The sequence below is a fragment of the Opisthorchis viverrini genome (genome assembly GCF_000715545.1).
Source record: "Opisthorchis viverrini unplaced genomic scaffold opera_v5_337, whole genome shotgun sequence".
Taxonomy (NCBI): domain Eukaryota; kingdom Metazoa; phylum Platyhelminthes; class Trematoda; order Opisthorchiida; family Opisthorchiidae; genus Opisthorchis; species Opisthorchis viverrini.
The window spans coordinates 458069-483592 of record NW_008751995.1 but is presented as its reverse complement, the minus strand read 5'-3'; the positions used below and the strand labels follow the sequence as shown (position 1 = coordinate 483592).

The window sequence follows — 25524 nt, the reverse complement described above, 5'->3', positions numbered from 1 at the left end:
TTGATTGATTGATTGATTGATTGATTGATTGATTGATTCCCTCTGGAAGAACCACTCTCGGTGGTCCTCTCCCTACGTATTTTAAGCAGAGTCGAAACGCTAGTTATGCGGCATGGAACGTGCGTCAATGGTCGATTACTCGTATCTTTTGCTATATTGTCCACGTCATTCATTTTATCAGTGTTTTACCTGTTAGTTGTGTGATATAGTTGCTGCGGTTCGGCATTGCCCGCAGCGCGTCGTATTGTATCGTGTCCACACTAGTGTGTTTGTGAGCGTCGATCCTTGCCGTCCAGTGTTGACGTGTGACTGTACAGGGCTGTGAAGACGACAGAATCGGAGTGAGCGGAAGAGGTCGATCGGTCACAGCATCATCGCAACCTCCACCACCTCCTTTTGGGTAGCCCAACCAAGACCACCTGTAACGATCGGACAGTGTTGTGGATTTCATGTGTTTTCTGAAGGGCAGTCGGTGGATCCTCGAACGAAAGATGCATTGTTACGATTGAAGAGACGATGGTATAATGTGGAGCTTCTTGGACCTTGTTATAATCGGTACGCAGGTATTATTGCGTGTTAGCGGAACTGTTAATGTGGGTTAGTTGGTTGATAGTGTGTTAGTCGACCTGTTTTGAGCTGTGTTGATGGACAGAAAATCGGCATTGCAGATAAGCCTCCCAAACTGTAGCACATGAAGTGGGTCGATCAGTGGTGGGGCATTTTTTGATGTGATTGCCTATGAGGAGGAAGGACCTACAGAATTTTGTGAGTTCATGCATTGCTACTGTGAATTGCCATGCATCTGTCTTGCTCTTGTGGACGCGACGGTGCTATGGGGCAGCATGTGTGCACTGTCTTTGGTTCGGTTCGAATAGGCGTCTTTCACGGCGAAGTGCAACAAACGGTCAGATTTTGTCGACGGTTGCCGGTGTCTGGAGGATGCGCCTTTGGAATACTGTTTAGTCGATGACACTGTGTTGATACTCTAGTGTTTGGGTATGTTCGATTTCTGGATTGGTGCCAGTTGTAGATGGTTTGTAACCGTGCTCACCTTCGATACCGATCTAATTTTGATCATCAAATGTGCGTAGGTGCGATCTACTGTATTGCTTGAGATTGGAATTTGTGAGCAGTAAAACCATCAGGCGCTCCCATTTCTCCCTCCGTTTAAGGTTTGATCCGTGGAATTCTCGGAGATGTGCACCGCTTCTGGTGATGATTGTCAATGAGGATGAAATAGCGGAATGGAACGTGGGATTGTAAACGGTAGGTTGGTTGTACAATGAATGATACGGCTGTTGAGCGTGCTGACGATGACTTATTTTTCGTCATCCTATCTCTAGTGCGGATCCGATTGCCTGAGAGTTTTTCTTCAGTTTATTGTTAGCATTGAGGACACTCATCAATTGGTACCATTTTATTTCTATGCTTTCTGCATTTCAGTTTGGCTTTTGTATTCCGAGAACGGGATCGGTCAAGGCTGCTTGGTGAGCGGAAGTTGTTTCGGAGTATCCTCGAGGACTAGCTACAAACAGATCTCATGGGATCACGTAGAAGCGACTGTTGCCGAACCCTGATGAGCAGAGACCAGAGCGACTGGATTGTTGCTGCTATTTATATGTGGACACTGGAGTCTCTAGGATCGGCTTGTAAGTTTCTTTCGGAATGTTGGCTGGATTCTGTTAGATGATGACTTATTTTTCGTCTCCTACATTAGTGCGGAGAGACTTGTCTGAAAACAGATTAGAGTTTGCTGTTGCAATCGATGATTACTCAGTTGATAGCGGGCGCCTTTGTCCCCTCTTTCATTTCAGATTGTTTGCGATTTGCTTGGATCACAATGCGCTGATACCTGTTGTATGTCGATGGGCGTGAGTCGTGCAGCGTGTAGGCTGTATTGGTGGAATGTGGGTTTTTTTCCGGTGACCAGTTGTGTTGTGTGAGTTGTTGGCCGATGGCTTCAGAAGATTTTTTCAATTGTAGTTTTGGCGTCCTTGATTCTGTTAGGTTGTGTTATCCGGTTCGTCTGTTTTGTTTTTCTATTTCCATCGATCTCCGTTCCTTCGGCATTTGTTGTGAACTTTTTTCGTTGGCATATGATAAACTTTGTGTTATTTTCTCGTTTTGTGTGGTGTTTGCTTCAATGCTGTCGTCAATTCTGCTTCTTTGGTTTCATTCTTGATTTCTTGAGATTTTTGTAGTTGTATGTGGACTTTGGAATGTTTGTAACATCTCGGTGTTTTTCTGTTGAAATTGTCGAATATCTTTCCGCCGCGATGACTGCGGTTTGTTTCCTATCTGGATTTTTTTTCAGTTTTTGTTGTTCTTGCATGTTGTTTTAGTCTACCCATTTGCTCCCACGTTGAGTTGTGCTGACCTGTTGATACAAAGCAGCAGGCTAAACAATATAGTCTTCGTTTTCTAAGGCTTCTTATGCTGTCTTACGTTTTGTCTCAGGGGTCGGGTTGGGTGTGTTGTTGAGTTTTCACCACAACCAATCTAGAGGTCTCAGCAGGATATGCATTCGTATCATCTGCCACAGCAATTATTATGATGTTCAACTACTAGCAAGTAACTGAAATAAGCGTATATAAATCGCCACTCGTGTGACATATCTGTCTTGCCAAACGCAGTAACATAGTGATCTTTTCAAAGTTATTGTCGTTATTTTCGACGTTTATCTAATTGGCAGTAGTCTCAAGCGGCTTACGTGTTATTTGTCAGTTGGGGTATTTTCTACCCAATCTCGATGACATGTTCTGCAGATTTTGGGTGCAATCTTCATTCTTCACTGGCCGATGCGACGTTACAGTTGATTAAAATTTTTTTGCGTGCTATCTACTTATGTCATTCTAATGCTAGTAAAGTAGTGAATGGATAAAGGGCACTGGAGACGACTTTTTTTTGAATTCCGAGTTGAGTATTCATTGGCCCTATTTGTCTATCATATTCTTCCAGGGTTAACTGTTGTTATCGCTATGTGGAAACTACCGTCATAACTTCCGACAAATACTCACATTTCAATACGAATTTGGTTTCGACAGGAGACTCACCTGAATCCAGCTGAATCTTGTTTGGAGTGGCCCGCTTTAACTAAATATCCTGCACCAGACTGCCTCTTGCTTTAGTTGGTAGGATATTCGAAATATCGCAATATGTTGTTGTCCCGATCTAAAGCTGCTACGTCGATGTGGTAGTTGGGTTTGAGTGTTGCAATGATCCGCGCGCTACACTGGCTGGAACTTCGTTAAGGTGTCTGAATCTTGTTTGGAGTGGCCCGCTTTAACTAAATATCCTGCACCAGACTGCCTCTTGCTTTAGTTGGTAGGATATTCGAAATATCGCAATATGTTGTTGTCCCGATCTAAAGCTGCTACGTCGATGTGGTAGTTGGGTTTGAGTGTTGCAATGATCCGCGCGCTACACTGGCTGGAACTTCGTTCTCTAAGGTGTCTCCCATAAATTTCCGACCTTCCTCGAGGCGCTGTACGCCAACTCCTGCGAACATGTGAAGATCGACGGGAAGCTCGCTTGAGTGGTATCATCAAGTGGTATCAGGCGAGGCTGCCGTCTTCCATTTTTCCTCTTCTGCTTCGTCATTAGTGTCATGCCTGTGTGGCCGAAGTGCTCCCTGAGCATTCGCTAACAGATGTCTAGTACGCAGATTACATAGCTCTTCTTGAATCTGAACCCGTGGTAACGCAAACAATATTGAATGATCTTAATACTTCTGCCTCACGGTTTGGCATGTGCTTCACACCTGCAAAGTTCTGCTGCAAGACTGGGTGGGCTCGAACACTAACCTCTGACTTGCGAACCGATTGAGGTAGTGGGCAAATTTGTCTACCTGGACAGTGGTATCAGTTTCGGTGGTCTCACGAAAGATGGTATTTTCATTCGAATTTGGTAGGCCAGAGATTTTGTGGACTTGCATCGCCTCTGGCTTAGGCGTGACATCAGCTTATCCGTCAAGGATCAGGTTCACAGTGCTGCAGTGCGTCAAACTACTTTCAATGTTTGACGATCGACGTTTTCGGAGCAGCGGTTGACTCTGGTGGGAACACCTGAAATACGTCTAATGGTTTTCTGGAGAGATAGCTCGTCCACGATAGATGAACTGATCACACTATAGGTTATGTTGGCCTGGACACGTGCTCCGTATGCCTGTCGATCGACTCCCTCAAAGGGCACTTTCCGCACAACCACGTGAAGGGTGGAAACGAGCCAGTCAAACAATGACTTGGCGGCAAACTCAGCTGTGCTGGTCATTGGTGTCTCCATGGGATGGGGCCAATCAGTGGTTAGAGACGTTGTCGGACAAGGCCCAGTCGCGTCCTCAATGGCTCCTGCATCCAAGCTATTGCCTGTAATGAATAGCTCCCCTCCCAATCTCCCTAATTAAAAGTCCACTGACAGCGCTGTATTTAAGCGCCAATTGTATCAAGTACCGCCTTCAATGGGCAGCCATCTACTCACCCACCCTCAAATCATCCGTAAGCAAAACTATGGCAGCTAGAATCACCGTATGGTAAGTATGCCTTTTTTACAGCTGATAATGATTATGCTGAGACGTAGCACACTACTCGTATGGTCGCTCGAAACTCTCCGACAGCCCATCACCAGTTCTGCCCTTGTTTGGGCTCATCAGGTAGGCACGGTCCCCGAGTTTCTGTCAACCATTGGTTCTGCTTGTACCCAAATTTGACAGATTTTATCAGGTACTCTCATTTGCATACGAATTCGTTTTGACAGGACACCCAATTGAATTCTGTTTACTCCCTCGTTTATGAGGGTCCGGGTTCTCAGCAACTTTCTTAGCAGTGAAGTACATTTAAACACTGCCTTCGTAACTACTAATGAGGAAAACGGATAAGAATTCTAGAACTATGCATATCTAATGTGCTCCAGAAAGGGCTAAACAGTTGGTGGGCTATCCAGTTGTAGCAGCGGATTGACAAGACATACTTCGACATCTTGAATATCGGTTCAATTGAACCATGCTGCCGTCTTTTTTAACATATTCGTTTGGAAAATCTTTTGGAATCCCATGTAAAACCTTCCTGATTTACAAACGCGTGTTTAGATTTAATTTTGTGTTCAGTTGCGAAATAAGTTTGGTGGGGATTCGACACCCAAGTTTAGCATCACTAACGGAGTCTTGTAAGCTGTGTTTTCGTGCTGATAGAAACTCATCTTCGAGTGTGGTTTCCACCCTGGTCTGTAATGTATGAAACCCATGTTATCTAGGACCTGTCTCGCAAGGCTGCAGCTATATGCATTTTGGTGGGCACATTCGCAAATCTCAACTCTCCCTGCTTTCTTTTCTTGTTACAAACTTCATCCGCTGATTTAATCAGGAAATGAGCACTTGAGGATAACATATGCCTTGAAATTATAAATTTGCGGTCGGCTGATCGCCTTCTCAAACGTGTTGTAAAGTGAAATATTGAAAGGACAATCTTTTAATTTTCCGGTTACCGTTGTTCGGTATCAGCAAATTGTTATCAGAATGCTTGTAAATCACTTTGTATTTTTCTCGAGATCTAGTTCAGTTTGTGGGTTTGTGATGATCAACTTCACTGATAGCTTTGTGACATGTTTTGTGACTTGCTTCTCAGCTGGACTCCGCTTTATCACACTGTTTCGGATCCTGAAGATGATGTAGCTGCCGACGGATTATCAGCCAATATTGGCAGCTTACCGTTTCTTTTTCCCCTTGCACTCCATGGGTGGCAACCTTTTGCAACAATTCACGGGTGGCAATCCTTAATGGATTCCTTGCAAACTGTTAGTCATGGTAGGATGGAAATGGAAACATGATGCTTAGAGGTTATTTGAAAGTGCTGTGTCCACCTTGAAGTCTAATGGGAAGTCTGCTCTCGGTTGTTGTGTGATTTGTGGAGTGTGAGTTCAACGGGACATCGTAAGCCCAACTTGCTGGTCATTACTCCTTGGTAGGTGGGTCCTTCTAGGCGACTGATGCCTCACCTAAATTGGATCAAGATCCCACTGAAAATCCATCGTTAGTTATCCAGTCTACCAACTCATACCCGTCCTTATATGCCTGATCTCCCTGCTTCCACGGACCATTGTGAGTGATTTTATTATTTTTAGTTCAGCTGGTTGATACCCTATTATCCGTTTAGCATGTGCTCGCCTTCTGTGACACCTCAGTTAGTTTTGTGTCACCACAGAGTTATCATCAGTGGTTATCGGGGAAATCTCACACCTGGTGTTTGAAACGTCAGCTGTTCAATTTCTTCAATGTTATAGTTCACCAAACACCGCGAAACCGAGGATTTCTACTCCGTTTACTCCATACCGGTGTGCTTTTTACTGAAAGTATAAATTCCACAGGCAAACAAGTTTCCGGTTCTCAAAAAGTGTGCGGTACATCCATAATATGGTCAACACTTCAGACCGAAGATTCATGGCAAATTTTAGGGAAAATATCTACAACTTCGGGCTCATTGGTCATTGTCCTCCGCCTGCCACCATCCGTATATTCCCATCCTTTTTTTCGCACAAAGACTTTTGGGATCTTCTGCTGAAACCGCCTCATCAAATGGAACTGCCTCATGTATGTCAACCCCAACACCAACAACATCCAAATCTTCTTTGTATTATGAAACCTCACTTAAATAATTACTCGAGAGCTATTGTTTGCCGCTCATCTGTACGTTACCAGGAGTTACGAGCGCTTGCCTCTATATCCACTTGAATGGTGGAATCGCCACGTCTTTTACCATGAGGCGAGCGTGAAATATTGACAAAAATCGAATCCCAATGTCAGCATACGTTGTGAGAATACAGAAGGGAACAGGAAGCCAGAATGTCGAAACGTGGCCGATGGTTTTTATTGTTAATTCTACTATCCTGCATTGGTGTTTGTGCTCAAGAAGGAACTAACCCAACACAAGGCTTGGCGTATCGAATGGATATAATGTGAAACATCAATTATCCAGAGCTGTTTTCGACATGCTTCACTTTCCCGCTGGTTTACTTGTTGCCATGGCATTATTTCGGGAAAGTACGCCAGCGTTTTTTTCCGGCCTTGACAAATGGAAATTTGCATCAAGTCTTCTGCATGTTACTTGTGGTGATCACTTTCTATGAGGCGTCAAAACCGACAAGTTTCACTTTCATATGGATTTTCACGGATATTTTATAGGTTGTTTTTTTCAAACTTATGATTAACCTGTCGTACATCACTAAATCGAACTGTGTTTTACGGACCTGATTTGTTATCCGAATTTGCCACTGTGTAAACTTTTCCCGGGTATCTGATGAAAGGAGCCAAGTCCCTTACTGCAAAAGGCCGAGGGTAGTGGTGTTTGGAGAAGCTTTTTCGCTAGATGCCAAAATGCTCTTTTGGTGTTTTCTCTGGGGCTGAAATATAAAAGAGAACCGCTGTCTTTACCCCATTCAGTTGCTTAGGGACAAACTGGTTTTCAGTGTTTGTTTCCAACATTCCTTTTAATTTTCCTGGAACAAGATGAAAATGTGGCTGCATGTGATCTTTTCGGCAGTACCCGAGTGGTTTTACCATTCGTCTTTTATGTTCCTCCAATCCCCTAGTCCTCACCATACTTGAGGGTGACTAACACGAATTGGGCAGGCAACAGTGTGTCTTGCTTGACCAGTACCATTTCATTGGACTCGCCCAACAATGGGGATATATTTCATCACAGTAACAAACCATATACCTTGTGGCAGTCGTTTTTAGGCAAATCTCGGTAGACCCTGGTGCTTTTCCACGTCCACGCCACAAACCGAACGGTCAGTTCACTCTCGTCAAACGTCCACAACACACTGAGGGAATCCTCTAGGTATGGCATACTAAGTGGTCCCATGTTCAATGCACCGGGCTCGGGCAGGCAGACCCTTCAGACAGCTTCGCGGTGTTTCGTGTAGACAGTTGACACCGAACTGTCGACGTTTCACCACCATGGCAATAATAATTGGGATTAGAAATGCAGCGATTTAGGATTTTAACGGTCCTATCAATTTGGATAGTCGGTTCATACGTCAGTTCTGCATCCAAGCGGGTATCTCACCCATTTCGGCAGACGTGGATCAAGCCACTTGTTTCAACTGTCGAATGGTAGCAACGGCATTTTTTAAACATCGATCAGTGTCAGTCGATAGCAAATCCACCGTCATTGTGATGTATCTTCTGGGGAAGTATATCAGCCGATTCGGCTACGAAAAACTCACTCCTATTCGGTTATAAGTGGTTTATTTCTTCGAAAAAGAGGAAGTTTCACTTATCAAGGTGGTTTTTGTAATAACAACCTTGCTCTGCATTTAACCCCATCAAACTGGGTAGCCCAGTCAACGGAAAACCCACGTTTGTTGAGGGAATGAAATTTATCTGACCATGCTTCGCAATATAAACTATTTACAAAAAGCGGTACAACAAACACATCATCTTCAAAACTGAGTACAACCGTATCAAATTTGGACAACCACTGTTTTGTTAGGCAGGGTTATATCCACTCCACACACCAAACATACACATTACGGCGCACCCACAGTGCAGGAATTTCTGGCGGTAGGTTAGCCCAAGTTATGGCTGACCAGGGAACCTATGGTAGCGTATGAACTGGACGTAAAAATTATGACATTTTAAATGAACGAAACAGCCTATTTGACTGCCGGAAAAGATCAATTGGTTTGGTTCAAAACAAACTACAGGCCTTGGGAAAGTGATTTCACGGAACACCCAGAGAGAACAGGATGTGTGGTCTTTACTGGATGAAAAAGTGCGTACGGACATCGAAATGGTCATCTCGCAACTATGCCTGTCTGCATCAGTCAACTCGCTAGGCCTATCAGGTAAAGGCAGTCATACAAAAAGCACTGTCTCCCAACCATCTAGCTGTGCTATTCGACTAATAGACGAGTAAGCGTGTAGTTGGCTGTAGTCTTCTTACTGGATGAAAATCTGTAGGTCCGGAAACAATCAGTCTGGGGTCGCAGTTACTGTCGAGAATACCATCCTGCCGCGGACTACCCGTCATGACGTTGCTGTTAGCTCTTTTGTCATTTGTTTTGATTTCGATCCTTTTGGGACTCACATTAGCTTCAGAAGGCAGTCGAGATTCTGATTAACAAAACTATTCGGAATGTCCTGTCCAACTGTCATTCCATCAGACTACACACTATTTAGCGATGGGTAACAGAAAAATTAAAAGCCGGAGTTAGTAAATCTACTTGCTTAGGTAAATAACCTCTTTTGTGTTTCTTCCACTGTCTTGAGAAGTTGATAATCTAATGCAACTTAATATCCATTTAGTTGAAATCAGTAACAAAGATTAGCACGACTACAAATACGCCAATCATCTTCGGAGGTTGTTCGGTACACGCCGGAGTTCTGGCTAATTCATTCAAAGTGGAGTTTACTCCATTGTTCCTATTACGGGAGCGATGCGAGATCTGAACTGACTAAGTCCTGGCGAAATGCTCGTGAGGACAAAGCAAGAACCGGGATGTTTTGTGCTAGAAAATACGTTCGTGGCTAATGATGAGTAGTTTCAGCTTCCCGCTTATTTGTTCATGTGTTTGAGGACTGACAAGGAGATGCAGTCGTCCCAACCGAGCATATTCTCAACATTTATCCCGTACCACACTGATTCAAAGCTCTTATAGAGCCTGCATTATTCAGGCAACAGACTACTTCAAGTGGCGTGGGCATAGCCGAAGTGGTTATGCCCGTATTCAATCACAAATGCTATATTAAGCGTAATATCTCAGCAGGGATTGAGACTACCTTACGTGAAAGACTACTGCCGGAACAATTAGACATTGCTTTGGCCGGTGTAATTTCTTCTATAGGAAAAAGTACCATATGGCAACTCGGGCATAGAGTCTGGGGGCAGGTTGTGGTCCATTTTTTACACCTTGTAGCATTGTATAGATTCTCGGGTTACTGCCCATTCGAGGTAGGTATTGGAAGGGTGCGGGTTCGACGAATGTTTGTATAGTTTGAACGATATGTCAAATAAACATCGACCATGTAGGGTTTTAATTGATCAGTTTTCTTCATAGTGGTGAAATTCAGTGGTGATGGAAGACGTCTGGTCGGCTGCCTGCTTACTATTTTCCTTTTGACGACAGGGATTGAGACGATCTTGGTAGCGTTCGCTCCTTGCGGAAGGAGGAGGAACAGCATGTGTTTTGATGCTCTTGGTAAACGAGAACAAGTTCTAACGTGACCACAGCAACCGCGAGAGTCCGCGCAAAACAGAGAGATGGGTATAAAACAGCGTTTCAGATCAAGCATCACCCGAATTAACCTCCATCTAGAATGAGGCTATAAGTCATGTGATGCTCAACCTCCATTCCGACACATCCTTAATCAGATTTCAATAATTCCTTGAAGTATTACACAGTTGAATGGGTTCGTTCGAAACAGGAAATCACCGTAATTCACTGACTGGTGATCTAGCTGGGAAAATAATTCACCTTAGGCTGGATAAGCAACACACATTAACTAGCGACCATGTTTCCATCGTTTTCAGTGGTTACAGTGATACCACATACGGAGTAGATAATGCAGTAAGTTCACCGATGCATTTGATTTAATTAGCAGATAATCTCAGGTCTTTAAGAAACACAAAGACATCAACGTCGACACGCGATACAGAGTCCTCCGACCTCATTCATTATAGTCCCGGCAACTACGGAGGACAGCGCTGCATTTGGCTTTAAGATGGGTAGTAGCCTCCCCCTTCATATGTACATGGCAGTAAAGGTAATTTTGCCTCAGAAACGACTGTCTGGCAGTCAGCCGTTCCCCATCCGAATGCAACGAATGACTAACGGCTAGGAGGGTCTCTTGGTTTGACCTAATTGCACGCGACAGGTCGACACAGAACGAAGAAAGAAAACAGCTTTACCTGGCCATCGCTAGGTTACATAACGGGGATTATCCACTCATCATCGTCATTTTCGCTGTTGTTTTTGAATCTCAGAGGTATAGTGTTGCTGGGGTCGTCATCGGTGTGTGTAGTAGCGTGACAATCGGGGCTAAGGGGGGAGGGTGGATGATGGCAGCCTACAAGGTCGATACAGCCAAGCCTAATTTCACTGCGGAACAGAAAACATTCCACACCCATCAATCCATTCTGTCAATCCTTGGCATCCAGTGGAGACGGGACGCACACTAGAACACAATTGCCATCTGGCAAGGGATGCTCGCCTGCATGCGTTATGTATAGAAAATATAACATTCCAACCCTCAGATATCGCTGCATCAGAATAGTTCCCGGATGAATGTTTCAAAAACTGCAAGACCGTTGTTCGCCTTTCAGTGGCAGTGACGTTCGATGATATTTGGTTACATGGCAACTCCCCTACCCCCAAAAAAGATGTCAATAGAAAGCACAGAAATGTCGGTCTTGGGAGGACTGTCAAAAACAGAAGGGAATTTTTAAGTAGAAAAGATTTCGTTACCAGATTTCCGACTGGCTCAACAAAAAATATGGGTTGGTGGTGCTACTTTTTCAAGCATCCACTATCATACTGTGGATGCGCACATTCAGTCCGCCGGTAGTTCTCCAAACCTTTAATTCCTCACCTGAAAACAGGCTCGACTGTCGAAATACACTTACTTTTAGAGTTACTTTCAAGCTAACCGGAGACTCAACTGCGTCTCCGGTTTATGACTTGTATAGTAGATCAAGGAAAGCTAAGGCTATCGATTCACAAAGTTTTGGTAAACAATCGGTAGATGTATTACTTGCTAAAGTTTCGCCTGAAAGCCTGGGTTTTAAGACAGTAAGAACCAATCGATTGAAAAACTCTCGCCGATTAATATGAGTTATTGCATATTGTGAATATGTTTGGGGATTTAAACACCAGTTTGAACGATTTAGGTTTGAAATCTCCCAGTTCAGAGGTTTTCAGCTGATGTGTCTCATTTCTGCAGTTTGGAAAGGACTACGACGGTCTGGTTAGGAGAGGCGAATGAGATTGTCCGTTTTTTGTTCGACTTAGCCTACTAACTTTAGCTCTAACCTAATTCCTCTTCAATGATAACCACACAGCTGTGTCAACTCCCTTCGTTATCGAATGAAAGACAGACTCTCACCATTGCTTCTTTCAGTAAACAACATCCACAATTTATTGCTATACTATACTTTACTTCGTGCTATACTTGACCGTAATTCGGAATGTAGAAGACTGGAAACTAAGTTCAAGAAGCCCGAAGCCATTGAATGTAAAAATATGACGATGCCTTCTTAAGGTCCTATGACAAATTCCCCTGTACGATTTTTCAGATAACTGTTTTATGTAATTCCGTGGGTCTCAGACCACGGTATGCGTTCAGCGCACAGGAATGAAATCTGCCATGAATTTCTCTCATAACTGAGCACAGCTATTCATTTTTTTTTTAAATTGGATCGCTTCGGAGATGCACACATTCCCCCCGATTCTTGGATAATACAGCTGCCTCGATTTCCTGACAGTTCACAAAAAAGTACGAATAGTTTCAATACCACTGGCACTGAGTAACGGAGATCAAGCGTCAGAAGACCTTCTTTTACGAATTATTACTTTCATGCACGTGGACCACTCAGCGCGAATGTAGTAATATAATTGTATAACAAGCGGTCCAACTTGATAATCAAATAAGGGTGGGGGTTGAAATTCTGTTAAGCGTGCTTCGAATGCCTGGATGGACGTGTGGAAAGTGACCGAAGATTCACATTCTTTGCTACCTATTTAACCGCATTGTATTACCAGTAGTTTGAACAAAGTATCAGGGAAAGGCATCTGTGTTAGTCGTATTACGATGGATGATTTCTTATTTGGATACCTTCCATGTCAGTGCCTCAAATATATAGGTAACCAGCTATCATAGATCTTTGCTTCCCATAATCTTATGTTTTGTTCTGACAGCAACAAATTTCCATTTCCCGTTTGATTCACATCATATCGATAAGGTAATCATTGGCGAATTCGGTGCGCTTGTTTGCCTGAATGCTACCTGAGAGTTCTGCACACTAATAACTAATCGTCTCGCATCACAACCGTGTGTACTTTACTGCGACATGCGCAGTCTTAACTGTCTTAACGCAGGTTCCAAGTGAATCCAGCTGATTCTCCCCTCCATGCTTCAACTGTATTTGGCGGATCGCGACCAATATGGGTTCAAGAAGAATATATGTTTGATTGACGAAAACCCAGGGACTGCGTCTATCCGACGAACCCGAAAAAAAGCTAAACCCGGCTTGGGTTGTCGAAGAGCGTGTTTTTTCTAGACAATGTACTGTGATATCTTGGCAAATGAAATATGAGGCAGTATTGTGAATTGTTCGGCCGAAGTAGAAGTTAATGAGATTCATCTGGGATTTACTTGTCTCCTGTTGAAATCCGATTGGCTTGTAAATGGGTTTATTTTGCGAATTGCGTCCAAATTGGTTAAACAGAAACTAGAAGCTTCGTTTGCCTGATTAGCCCGAAGAGGGGCGAAACCGATCATGGGTTGTTAAAGCGTTTTCGTCAGCCTTATGAGCCCTGTCTAGGACAGATACTCTATCACCTTTGTGTGCAGCTGATATGATGCTGGCACTCTCGTTGCTTCATCCCCTGTAGAGCGCGCCCCGTCGGGGTCGGACGGGGATGCGGCCTCTCTATGTGATGCTTTGACCGATATGGTACGACGCACAGCATTATAAACCTGCTTTACCTTTAAGGACAAAACGGAGAAGCGAGGAAGGAAATGGTTTGCCTTTTTCCATGGAAATTCCTCCAGCAGCCACACGTGGTGCAACTTCATTTACTATTAGATTAACCAAGGACTGTGTAAGTCAGCATGAGGCTCAATTATCCGATGGTCCCAATAGATGAATGATTGCTCAGTTCCTAAGATCAGTGGCTGGAACTCGACATGACGTTAGGAGCGGTTTCCTCTAGAGGACCTACTTGAGTAAGCTACGAAAGTTAGCTGTGCGATCGTCTGCATAACAGAACTGGAGTGGACACAGTTATTCATATGTACAACAATCAGATGAAGAAATGTACAATGTAACGTGACTTGTTAAAGTTTACGCTTGCAAAGCGAAGGTTTGTTCTGCAATCGATTCCTTCTGTGATCCCCTTCAGTTTGCCGCTCGACATGATTCATTGGTTTCCCCGTAGGGTACAGATGGCAGAGGTTCAAGAGCTGTAAGTAAAATCAAAATCGGAAAATCGATAAGATTGGTTTCACGATAAATCATGCAATGTGATTTATAAGCATTGACTTGGTGAAATGGACTTCACTGATTGAAATGCTGGTTGCCGCCCAGCAACTGAGTATCAAGTGGACTTACGCACCTCAGATACATGATAGGCACTCCAGAACCTTCATTCTAAAACTCAGTGAGGATTATTACGACTACCTCTCGAAGCCAATTAAGGATATGATACCCCAACCGATTCTCCATAACCTGAAGAATTCTGCTTGTCCGTCTTAGGCTGCAACAAATTGGTGCATACTATGAAAGCTGTACTAACTGAATCACTGGACGGCTAATTTGATTGACATCAGTAGTTTCGGACAAGGAGGAGAAAAAACCGAAGAGAATAAGCATAACTATTTTTCCCTTTGAATGCTTCGACGTACCCAGGTGAGTGTGTGCACACAATAGTCTGGGTCTAATGTGTGCTGCACTACAGTGGCGGCAGATAACATACTTTAAATGCTGCATAGTAGACACCAACAGCAGAGGGTAGTGTGAATGTGTTTTAATATTCATATCATCGCAATTCCAGGTTGAAACACAGATAGACTCAGAGGAGGCAGTGAGGTAAGTCAAGTCGTTCGGACACCTGCAGGATTCACGAAGGTTGGTTGCCAACAACTAGACACTGCAGTTCAGGAGGTAGAGGACAATTACCTGCTGACACTGCAGTTCAGGAGGTAGAGGACAAATTACCTGCTTAACTTTTCATGTGACTAACTAACTAGGAAAGAGTATGGAGTATTTGTACGGGAAAGCACTTATCAACCAGATGACTTCTATGTATTCGACACATTTTTTCAGATATCGTTTATAATGTTGATCTGATTAACTCGGCCAGATAGATGATGCGTACAATTTTGTTTCTTTATTCTGATTGTTTAGTATGACAATACGTTGTGATCAGCTATCTATCTGTGAGAAGCTATTACATCTGTAGAGTTAATGATGAATATCGAAAATTCGCTTAAATCGCATGGTAGACATTAGTTAATCAGTCCGTATCGATTGTTTTGCTTGAGCCATTGCGTTCTGGATATGATGGCGCTCAAATGGCAATTCGACCCGTTATAATGCGGTTGATGTACCATTCAGTTTCACCGAGCTTACTTGTTCTTGACCGATAGGTTTAGAAAAAAAGAGTATTTGATTAAATACTGGTTTACCTACTGTCATACTGATCACCACCACTCCTATTTGTACCCTGATTATGGCGACTCATGGGACGGAGCGTTATTCTACTCTGATGTCTGGAATCTGAAGGCAGAGGTTTTCAACGTATCATTCCACACTATTGTGACAGGTAATTTATCTCTCGAAACTTCCATAACCCAAGTGATAGTGAAATCACTTATAGTTAGCAGATGGGAAAAACTTAAGTCTACTTTTACTTCACTCGTGTTTCGCAGATGTGATGCATATGGAGCCTGAAACTCAGGGCGAAGCCAGCAGTTCTACTCGCTTTGAAAGCAGGCCGTCTGTAAGAAGCTGATAATAGTTCTTTCTTGGTTAGTCCCCGAAAATGCAGAGTCGTACTAAATGAAAAACTAGACATTCTATTTTCGCCCCAAACTTGCTTCTTTTCTTCACTTATCTGTGTATTAGATTTCATCAACTGTTTTTCTATGAATACTCCAGTACAGAGGAACTGATCATCGGATGACATATTCCGCCACTTTAAAACCAGAATTTTATTCCAAGGGCTGAACTGTTCAGAATGCGCTGGGAATGACATCCTCGTTAGGACCATTACAGCCACTTGTACACGGCTTATAACATGCGCAAATTAGTCCACGGTCCTTCAGGGTTGGTGTCTGTATAGGTGGCCGCTGATCTGTTTGCCAAGCTTGGCAGTAGCTTGTAAGCGTTTCATCACTAATCAAGTTGATATCTTCAGTGCGCAGTTGGGTGGGTGTTGCCAACAGTTACAGCACCTGCTGTCTCTTCGTAACTCATGTGGATTTAAAACCAGAATACCTCCTACCTTTTGTACTTCGATAGCATCATTTTTACAAACTGGTGCACAGCGTAGGATAAGGATTCAACGAAACCCCGGCATCCCCCATAGAAACTGGATGAACAGGAGCCTAATCAAGTTGCGCATTCGATGATAGACGATGGTTACGGTACAATGACCTTTTTTTTTGAATGTAGGCTCATGCAGCTACCTTCCACCTGGTTTTCGAGGAATCTCAACTCTCATTTCATTGACAGGATCGATTTTGAAAAGTCGGATAAGTAGGTATCCTGGCACAGAGAAAGAACATCGATATGTTCACAGGGCCTCCTTCAAAATTGTCGAGAAATCTGCACGAAGTTAAATGGAGTCTACATTTCTTACCATTACGATGGAGTCAGCCCAAAGTGATAGTACATCGCAGCCAGAACTCTCTTATTTTATAAACACTTTTAACAAATGCTACTTTTGATTATGGTACAGGATGTTTGAAGCGGAACGCCGGTCTATTCCTGGGTTCTATGAACCCGTAGGTTTTGGCCTTTGGGCATCTTTCGAGAGTGTTCGTATTGTCCGAGTAGCTGAGTGTGCCAGATCGCTATTGAATCTACCAGAAAATTCAGCCACTTTAAAAAGAGTAACTGGTTTGATAGGATTGTGTCATCTTGTGTGTCATGGAGAAAGTCAGCAAAAATTAAGGTCTCACCATGAAACTAAATTTAAGAACGCATTCATCTTTACTTGGAAGTACTAAGACTTAAGTTGGTTCCCTGATTACTCCCGTATGCACTACTCTACTCATTCATATGCAATACCTGATCAAACTCAGTCAACAGAGAAATCCCTAAAAAAGGGTCTATATCCCGGAGTGTGTACATCAGTATCGGACACGATTTAATTATCTCCCTCCCCCAAGAGGAAGCCTGAAATCCCCTTACGTGTGTTAAATTGAGGTGCGGAATTGATGTCCACAAAACTAGGAAATGTGATGTCCAGACATGGCGCATGGATAGCAGTTGATAAAAATTGTGCTGTCATCCAAACAAACTTTGCGACCGAGGGTTGTAAGATGTTGAGTCTGCTGGATAATCGAAAAAGAGGAATTCTGACTGCGTTGAAAAGCCTGCTGCACCGAGTGCAATTTTTGCGGCCACCACCACCATTCGGAATAACGTTTTCATATTCTTTCCTGTAACCAACCACATTGATGCAATTTTCGAGAATATGGGCCTTAGCTGAAAGTCGTTCGCCCTGTGGCGCTATTCCAACAGCTCACACACTCATGGTGACCAGTCTCTACCCTATTGAGAAGCGAGGGAATCGCAAAGGTTTTTCAAGGTTCATCCTTAGCAAGCAATCTTCCTAATCCAGCTAAAGTAGTAAACCAGTACTGACTACGAGGGTTTGGCTCAGTATGCTAAAACGCTTACATTCGGATGTTAACCAGTTTCTCTCAATTAATGGGCTCGGACCCGGATGTTGACACACACACACACACACACACAAGCTGCGAGTCTCAGATCCACAGCAGTAAGCCAGAGAAAAGTACACAGTGTATTGTATAGTAAGACAACAAAGACCATATGGATGACAGCTCGAAGCGACATTTTGTTAAGCCCCGGCCCGGATGTTGACACACACACACACACACACACAAGCTGCGAGTCTCAGATCCACAGCAGTAAGCCAGAGAAAAGTACACAGTGTATTGTATAGTAAGACAACAAAGACCATATGGATGACAGCTCGAAGCGACATTTTGTTAAGCGGAACAACCAAGCTGGTCAGTCACAAATATACATGATAGGTAACAAATTCCCACCATCTACTGATAAACCTTATTCAGTGACTCCTCTCCACAGTTTACGACTTTTCCCCGAGGGGATGATTTTCCCGTTTCTCCTTGGTAAAGCTGGTTTGGGGCATGCGATGTACCTGTCAACAAATTTCGATGGAAGATCAGTGACGTGTGACAACTGTTGAACTCCGATTTTGACAGCGTTTGTTAAACAGTGTACGCAAAGTCCTTAAATGGGAATTCCCTGATCGTTTTGAAATGACCAGAATCTAAGTTGGATGCAGAAGGGCTGCTTAAAGACACGTTCGATTCTGCTCCAAAAAAATTTAAGCTTGGCTATTTGTAGAGGGTTTCGTAAGTGACATACAAATATGTAGATCGGCTAGCTTTCTTTTCCTGGTTCGTCTGTTTCAACCGGTTAGGCTGTTGAGTCCTGGTGCATAATATCAAACACTGCGAATGGCTGTCATAAGCTATTTTTGGAAATGACTAAGCAACTGTTAGACCACTGTACGCTTGAACAATTACGTTTCTACGTGGACGGATGGTATACGTTATCTGGTGTGCTCCAAACACTTCTCTTCAGTAAACTCGAGGCACTCCGAGTTCCGCCGTACACCTAATCACAACTGAAGACTGTGATAAGTGCTCTCTCATGCCTCGCCAGTTGTCAGTGAACTCATGTTGTGGGATTAGGTTATTGATTGCTTGATTACTTCATTCATTAAGATGTGATTTTGGCGGTGAAATGCGGTACGTTAGTCAGTCGCTTCAGGCTGAGTTTCCTAAAATATTACGGACGAAATGTAATCGTTAGCTTGTAAACCTGTTTTAATAAAAAAAGTACTGGCGTTGCCCGAACTGCTCTTCTACTGGTAGTGGTTTTAATGACCTCAGTCACTTGGATGACTTACCAGAAACGGATTTTATTGGATTCTTCCCCGATTCCAAGACCGCATAATTTGAACATACGTCCCATGCAGAGCTCTGGTAGGCGTTTGCAAAGCTCACTGTTTTTGTTTCCTATGGTCAATGGTAAGAGCAAAAGAATGGATTTACTGGACATGTGAACATTTCACGGGAAAACGGGCAATATTCTGTTTCTGCTTTCCAAAACATTGAATTTTGAACAGATGACAGACTTTATCAAGTGATTCTCGGACATCATCACCGGGATACAAGTTAGCTTCAGACGTCTCAGAGAGTTGGGCGCGAACTTGGTTCGTAGTTTGAAACTAAATTCGGTTTCTCGACTGCTCCTGTTAAGGCCCGGACTACCTCGAAGTATCTTGGCCCTCGAGGTTTCTTCGGGTAACGTAGCAAAAAGACATTGAATGGATTTTACAGCCGAAAGAGCGAATAAACGAGTCCTGTACGTTAAGATCACCACCATGTAAGTGAGTATTTTTCGACCGCTGAAAGGGGTCGCCTGTTCAAAATGATCAACTCTTAACTGACATAAGACAGTGTTGTGAACTTTTCAAAGGAATGGAACTCTTCATGGGAGTTTCCGTGGTGACTACCGTATAACTGCGTAGTTTTGTTCTTTGTGTCGACTGCTCATTTTCAATACTGACAACATCCAGATGAGTAAAAATCAGTTAATACTGGTGAACCATGTGACCTTCAGCTGACAAAAGTATGAAGCTGAGAAACAGACAAAAAGATCCAAGGCTCCGACAGAGAAATTTTAGCAACTCAGATCGTTCTTCCAGTAGTTCGAAACTATAACCAGTTGAACGACGTAAGTGTTGGTCATGCAGTCACTTGCAAACTAAGATTATTTGAGAGACGCAGTTGACCCGTAGTGCACTTAATTTTAAATACTAGCCACAAGGAACGTCCCATCCATTTCATTCAGCTCGAAGGGTACTGGTACGGATTTCTCTTCAGAAGTATTCGGGAATTTTTCGAAAATCACCACGTTTAGTGATCGTTCTTGATTTTCCTTCTTGTTTGGCCCCTGTGTTAGAAAATTGGCTTATCATCCATTCAAGATAATATTCTTGCTTTTCAGTGAGGACAAACAGATTTTAACACTAGTTAAACTGTCACATGTGGGCTGCGGAAGCCTACCACATCATGTGTATGAGCACAATATATCTGAGAAGATGCTGTTGGAGCGGTATTTCTTCATTAAATGGTTATTTGAGACATGGGCATGACAAACGTTCGGTTGTTGTCAGATAGTAAACAATTGTTTTCGTCCTAACCGCTTGACTTCTCAAGTAGGATGATTAACCAAGCCGCTAAATTAAATGATACAAATCCTAATTCTTGATCATACACTTTTATAAGCCAGATGAAAACTCTCCGACAGCCTACCATCTTTTTCTCCCCTTAGGGCACATCACGGGTATCGACCAAGTTCCACTCAGCCGTGTTTCCTACCTGAACACCAAATTTTACATAGGTGGAATTTTTCTATCACTTTTAGCTAAATCTGTTAACGGGATTTTCAAATGAATATCAGCAGTATCCCTCCAATAGCATTTGAATCCTACCTGAACACCAAATTTTACATAGGTGAAATTTTTCAATCATTTTTAGCTAAATCAGTTAACGGGATTTTCAAATGAATATCAACAGTATCCCTCCAATAGCATTTGAACCAAGATAATAGGTGGCATACTCAACTGAATACCATAGATGAGAGGTTTAGGTCTTCCCAGTTGAGTCTCCTCTTAAAACCAACATTATGTGAAAATCAGTGTAATTCACAAACCGCAGACAATTTGGGTAGAAATAAAGCATATGGTTGACAGAAACTCGAAGACTGCGCGCACTTGATGTGCCCAAAGAAGGGCAAAACCAGTCATGGGTTGTCAAAAAGTTTTGAGCAACCTTGTGAGTAGCTATACTTCAAGAAATCATACTGCGATATCTCGAATATCCGTGTCATTGTGGGTCACATTCACTCAATGCAAAGCACTACGAACGATTCAAGCTGGATTCAGTTGAGGGTCCCGTTGACACGAGAGCATAGCCTAGCTCATTCTATACTCAGAAAAGACCGGTTTGCCGGTATCCCCGCGTAAAGCGTAAAGCTCACATGCATCCGAAATTTAACTGAGACACGTTAATTTGTGATGAATGTGTGCTGATCTTAAGTGCGAGCAAACCTCAGATGAGTTATGGCGTAGGAACTTCCAAAACTCCATTTAAATCGGATTAAAGTCATTTATTGTGTACTTGGGCCGATGAATTTCTTACTTCATACGGTTTTACAGATAACCGGATAGTCGCACAAATAAAACAAAGAATGCTACTCAAAAGATTGCTGAAAACTCTTCGACAGCCCACGACCGGCTTCGCCCATCTTGGAGCTCATCAGGTAGGCGCAGTCCCCGAGTTTCCGTCAACCTTATGATCTACTTGAACCCAATTTGGTCTGTTTACGAGAAATACACTCATTTGCGAATCAATCTGGTTTCAAGAGAACATATTTAAAAAATTCGAGAAATACACTCATTTGCGAATCAATCTGGTTTTCAAGAGACACTCAACTGAATTTCTCGTTTATGATATTCCTTTATGAAAATATACTGCGATATCTCGAATATCGCGCCAACTGAATCATGAGGCGGCCTGTGTGCAGCACATTCAGTTGTAGAATATCATAAGCGAGAGATTCAGTTGGGTCTCTCGTGAAAACCAAATTGATTTGCAAATGAGTGTATTTCTCGAAAACAAAGAGTGTTTATAAAAAACTTGGTCGTCAGGAGCAGCTCCTACTCCGCCATTTCGAGCAAACATGTGTAGCTATCTCCCACCAGTAAAATGTTTTGGAGAATATGTCATAGTGACTACATTACGTGAAGCATTTTTAGGCATGTATGGTAGATGTCGAACTACTATGTGATTGTCAATGATGGGATTGCTGAAAAATCCTAGCTACGGAACCTTTAAAACCTGGAACACCAGAAATCGAGGTGCCCCTGAATGGTGGGAAACGGTGTTCAGCTAACCGGGACGTATCTTTACAAATTCGTTGGATCATCATCTATAGCCCAGGCCAAAAAGCTCTTGGTCAAAAGTTTGTGGTCTAGAAATGGTAGAAAGGCTAGCAAGATTGTTGTATTTTATTTTTCACATTTGCGTTTGGGATTTCCGATAAGTAGCACAGTCAGTAATGCCACATTCATATATCACTGCTGCTTCTCAAACTTCCTTGTCAAAAGCGCTACATTAAGAGATTTTATTTATTCCTACTTATCGAGATTCCACAACCGGATGAGCCTAACAGATATGATAATCCAGAAAAACGTTCCGCAGAGATCCGTTGGATGCATTTAGCTGTTCGCCGTAGGGAAAAATCGCACAGTCATCAACCTGTCATCCTAGTCCACTTGATCCCTTTAGAGTGAATAATAACTTGTATGCATGAGCGAAATGTGAAGGGGGGAGGGTTAGAGCACCTGTTCCGCGGTCAAGTTCAATAGGCGCATAAGGCCACAAACTTAAGGACGTCTAATTGAACACACAGGGGCTTGAACTTATCCTGACATATTCGACATGCCACAATTTAATGGATTCGCCATACACTCCAAGGTGCAGTGTGCAGATGAGAGTTTTCAGAACGAATCCATATATCTGATCGACTGGGCTGATCAGATATGCGCTGGAAAGGGGAAACCTTGAAGGACGCTCTACTGAACGTTAGTCACGAAAGAAACAGAAAGCGATCGCCTGAGTTGAACGACGCATAAACATTGTGGCATTTCTGTGGAAGGGGGTAATGTGGTCGAGGCCGACAGATTACGCAGCCCCCAAAACACACGTGCGCAGAGATGAAGTAGCGCTCATTTTGTAAATCAAAAGACAGAAAAGGGCTGATATTGTGAAGGATCTTGATCAAATCGAAAATTTACCCCCCTACGTGGGATCGACGGAGACGAAAAATGTCAGAGGGGAAAGTAAACTAGCAGACAGGGTGACGGCCAGTTTACGGCCAAGAAGCCAAACGACAGCTGGCACTGGCAGCTTTTGTCTGGACAAAAATTACTGCAGTTCGGAAGTGACTTTCAGAGTGGTTGACGTCGTTATTTGTTTGTTTTTCTCCACCGAGAAGACAGTTTTGGGGAAACGGACCTTTGTGTAGTTGCAACGTGCGCGTGTCCACATGAAAAAGCAAACCGCTTCCAGTCATGATTCTTTCCGTATCTTTAGTGTCATCGAACTGAGTAAACCACATGTCTCTGTTGGCGCTGCTTGAACCGTGACAGGTAAAACGGCGGCATAGTTAGGTGTCGCATTTACTCGAATTTATGAATGTAAGGACTGAAAGGCAGTATTCGCCTGAGTATTTATTACATCCATCCAAAAAAAGACGATAGATTTAATCTGGAATGCATGTCTACGGGTAAACATGATGTTTCTAGCATTGAAGTGAGGAATGGTAGTTTTGCTGTGCAAAAAGGAGTTTACTTATTTCTCGCTGTGTCTTTTAGAACTAAATCATATTCCATCAACGGAGAGGATGACAATGGAGGCAAGACACTCCATTTTTTCAAGGAAACCATATCACATAATAGGAGAAACCCAAAAAATAATACTGACCTGCTGTGAAAGAACGTTGGAGTATGTTGGAGCCACGGACACATTTGAAGGTTGTTCTTCCTTTCGAAAGTCGGTTCCACAACGCTGTGACGCTGTTTTGTTTACTGAATCCACCGCGTCACATTCGCTGTTGTCAGGAGCTTGGCGCAGACGAAGCATATCGTTCGACAGTTCACTCGTCCCCGAGACTCCGGCAGCAATCATATTTTCTGCAACTCTGTTCCTGTTTGTCTTCTGTTTGCTAGATGTTTTGGAATTTACCGGAACGTGGGTCCGCGAATGAACTGAGGGAAGTCTAGAGTCATTCGCGTTGACAGAGCCGTCATTCTGTACCAAGCTACCCAAACCCAGGGCAGCACTCAGAGGAGACGTGCCGATGGGGAGGACCCCATTATGCTGAAGCATCTCTTCCAGGTTCTCGATGTAGTCAATGGCATTTCGCAAAATTTCCACCTTTGGCATCCTTTGGTTAGGGTTCGCACAGGTACGACGTTTCAGGGTTTCAAACGCCTCATTAACTTTACGCAGTCGTCGACGCTCGCGCATTGTTGCAGCTTTGCGACGATCCACCTGCATGGTCTTTTTCTTGCAGGCTTTGCATGCCCACAAAAGGCACTGTCCATGTGAACCGGGCACAATAACGTGTTCCTCCTAAGGGAGAAAAAGTAGACAAACAACTGTAGTTTCTTTTCTTTAATGTCTAAAGTAGAAAGTAAATGTGAATTAACAAGCAAGCATTATTCTTTTAAGCTGACTTAACCTTTTAAACAACTTTTCAAAAAATGAGACCTCATGGTAGGTTAGACAAACAAAAATGTTCTCTAAAATCGAGGAAGTGCCCACAAGAGGAGACCAACTTCAAACATATCAGCTGTGTGGCATTCCATCACGCCGTACAGTTTCTATTTGACAACGGAACGAGGCACGATTGAGCAGCCTGAGGGGCTTATTGCGTCCTGAAAACTTTGTATCAACCAAGGTGCAGTTTCGCCCCAGCATGAAATCCAGCCCTGGATTAGTATCAAGCCGAAAGAAGCGAAGATGATATCGCAGAATGATCATGTTGAAGAAATGCAGCCCTAGGATGTGGGTTTTCTCCAGGAGAGAGTCGAAAATCAGGCTACAGCTTAATCGAAATGGTGTTTTGGATTTTAGGCTCTTTATGCAGAGAAGTCCATCTTGATTTTGAGTAATGTATATTTCGTTGCTGCCTAACAGTTATGGCATCATTTCATCAAGTGTTACCGAACCGGGAGTAGAGTACGGTTTTTAGTCGGCCGAGAATATTGTGGGAATAAAGGGATTTTAGTGATTGGCATCAATAAGTCTCTACATCAAGCAATGATGTATGATTGATTAATAGTGAGCGATACCTGGTCTCTATAGTCCTACAAACCTGTACGGAAAAAAGTCAGTGCGTGAATGCAGGATAATTGAAACATAGTAATAATAGACTTTAGACTGTGTTGCCCTTTCGATGCAAAGCTCCCATGCGATTTGAAGGGAGCAAGGATGCTTAGCTATTGTCAAGCTGGTCATGAAAAAGCCATGGTTGGGTTTGGACCATCGCCTCATCGGTCAATGACTCAGAGTCTCAAACGATGAGCTATCTAAAGCTGAATAAACAGGTTCTATCCATTTCCAGAGTGGAAGACGACTTGACACCTGATCTGAACTCAGCAGCAGACCACTAAAATCTAGTGCTCCTCCAGGCTTGCGCAAATGCAGCTCGAAAGGGCTTCTGCACACATTCAGATCGAAATGTGTGCACATAAGTAATCGTGGACCCTGACTGTTTACTGTTTTTCGATTTAAAGGAGTAGAGATTTAAAATTCTGGATATAATAGCGAGAGTTATTTGTATTCCATTTTAACATTGCCAGCCAATGCATCAAATCGTGAATAGTCTTTGACAGAAACCCTCAACGTGAGCTTTGTGTCACCAGAGATTCTTGAAGTAAATCATTCGTCCAAAAGTA

General features: G+C 43.1%; 2 protein-coding genes across 2 annotated transcripts in view; one reads left to right on the top strand and one right to left on the bottom strand.

Moving 5' to 3' along the window:
* The window catches only part of T265_10141 (hypothetical protein), a gene marked incomplete at both ends in the record, with an annotated part of 3736 nt that extends 1340 nt beyond the window's left edge, over positions 1 to 2396 (top strand). The window contains one exon of the mRNA XM_009176420.1: positions 1815 to 2396. Coding sequence (XP_009174684.1) covers positions 1955 to 2182 — 228 coding nt within the window. The remainder of the gene's footprint in view (positions 1 to 1814) is intronic.
* A 6498-nt stretch (positions 2397 to 8894) lies between these two features.
* T265_10140 (hypothetical protein) lies at positions 8895 to 24196 on the bottom strand (the record flags this gene model as incomplete). The annotated part of the gene is made up of 5 exons (XM_009176419.1): positions 8895 to 9085; positions 18901 to 19009; positions 20708 to 20841; positions 21533 to 21668; positions 23546 to 24196. 5 exons carry the CDS (start codon positions 24119 to 24121, stop codon positions 8895 to 8897), a joined length of 1146 nt encoding a protein of 381 aa, XP_009174683.1.
* Between the last annotated feature and the right edge of the window lie 1328 nt (positions 24197 to 25524).